The sequence below is a fragment of the Bison bison genome, unplaced genomic scaffold (assembly GCF_000754665.1).
Source record: "Bison bison bison isolate TAMUID 2011002044 unplaced genomic scaffold, Bison_UMD1.0 scf7180017864508, whole genome shotgun sequence".
NCBI lineage: Eukaryota > Metazoa > Chordata > Mammalia > Artiodactyla > Bovidae > Bison > Bison bison.
In genome coordinates this window covers 12,252,824-12,253,414 of record NW_011495064.1, presented here as the reverse complement: position 1 = coordinate 12,253,414, position 591 = coordinate 12,252,824, and the positions used below count along the sequence as shown (strand labels likewise).

Sequence of the window (591 nt, the reverse complement as noted above, 5' to 3'; positions counted from 1 at the left end):
GGCCTAGCTCGCCCGGCACAAGCTCCAGTCCGGTTTTTGCCTCCGACTGCTGGCTCCTTTCCCTTCCCGCGGTCCCTCGCCCCGCCCCGCCCCGCCCCCCACCTTGGGGCAGGTGAGCGGCGGCCAATGGGCGAGCGCGGGGCAGGTGCCCGCTAACTCTCGCCTAGCAGCGCGGTGGCCGAGGCCGGGCAGGACATTGCTGGGAGGACCGGGGGCGGGGGTCGGTCCTGGCTGGACTCGGAAGGGAAGGGGCCGGGCTCAGTCCCCAGGCGGTAGAAGCAGCTCGTAGCTTCGTTCGGAGCCCGCGCCGGTGCCGGCGCCGGGAGCTGCCCGCTTGGCCGCAGAGGCCGGCGCGCCTAGCCTCGCGCCGTGGCCCGACTCCGCGTTCGCTGGCTCGCACGCCCCTCGCCGCTCCGCGCCTGGCTTGTGGGCAGGGGCTGAGCGCGGGCGGGCGGGCGGGGGAGGTGAAGGGTGCTGGTGTGTGTGCATGTGCCTGGCTGGGTGCACACCCCGCACGGCGGCGGCGCCAGGACGCGGAGCGCTCCCCAGAGCCCGGGTGCCTCGCTCGGCTCTGGCGGGCGCGGCCGTGTT

The 591-nt window shown here is 75.8% G+C and overlaps 1 protein-coding gene across 1 annotated transcript in view; it reads left to right on the top strand.

Annotated features, from left to right (window-relative positions):
* The first annotated feature begins 480 nt into the window (after positions 1-480).
* Positions 481-591, top strand: part of EMX1 (empty spiracles homeobox 1) — a 17,269-nt gene continuing 17,158 nt past the window's right edge. The window contains exon 1 of the mRNA XM_010829879.1: positions 481-588. Within this exon, the coding sequence (XP_010828181.1) occupies positions 488-588 (101 nt within the window). The 5' untranslated portion in view covers positions 481-487. The remainder of the gene's footprint in view (positions 589-591) is intronic.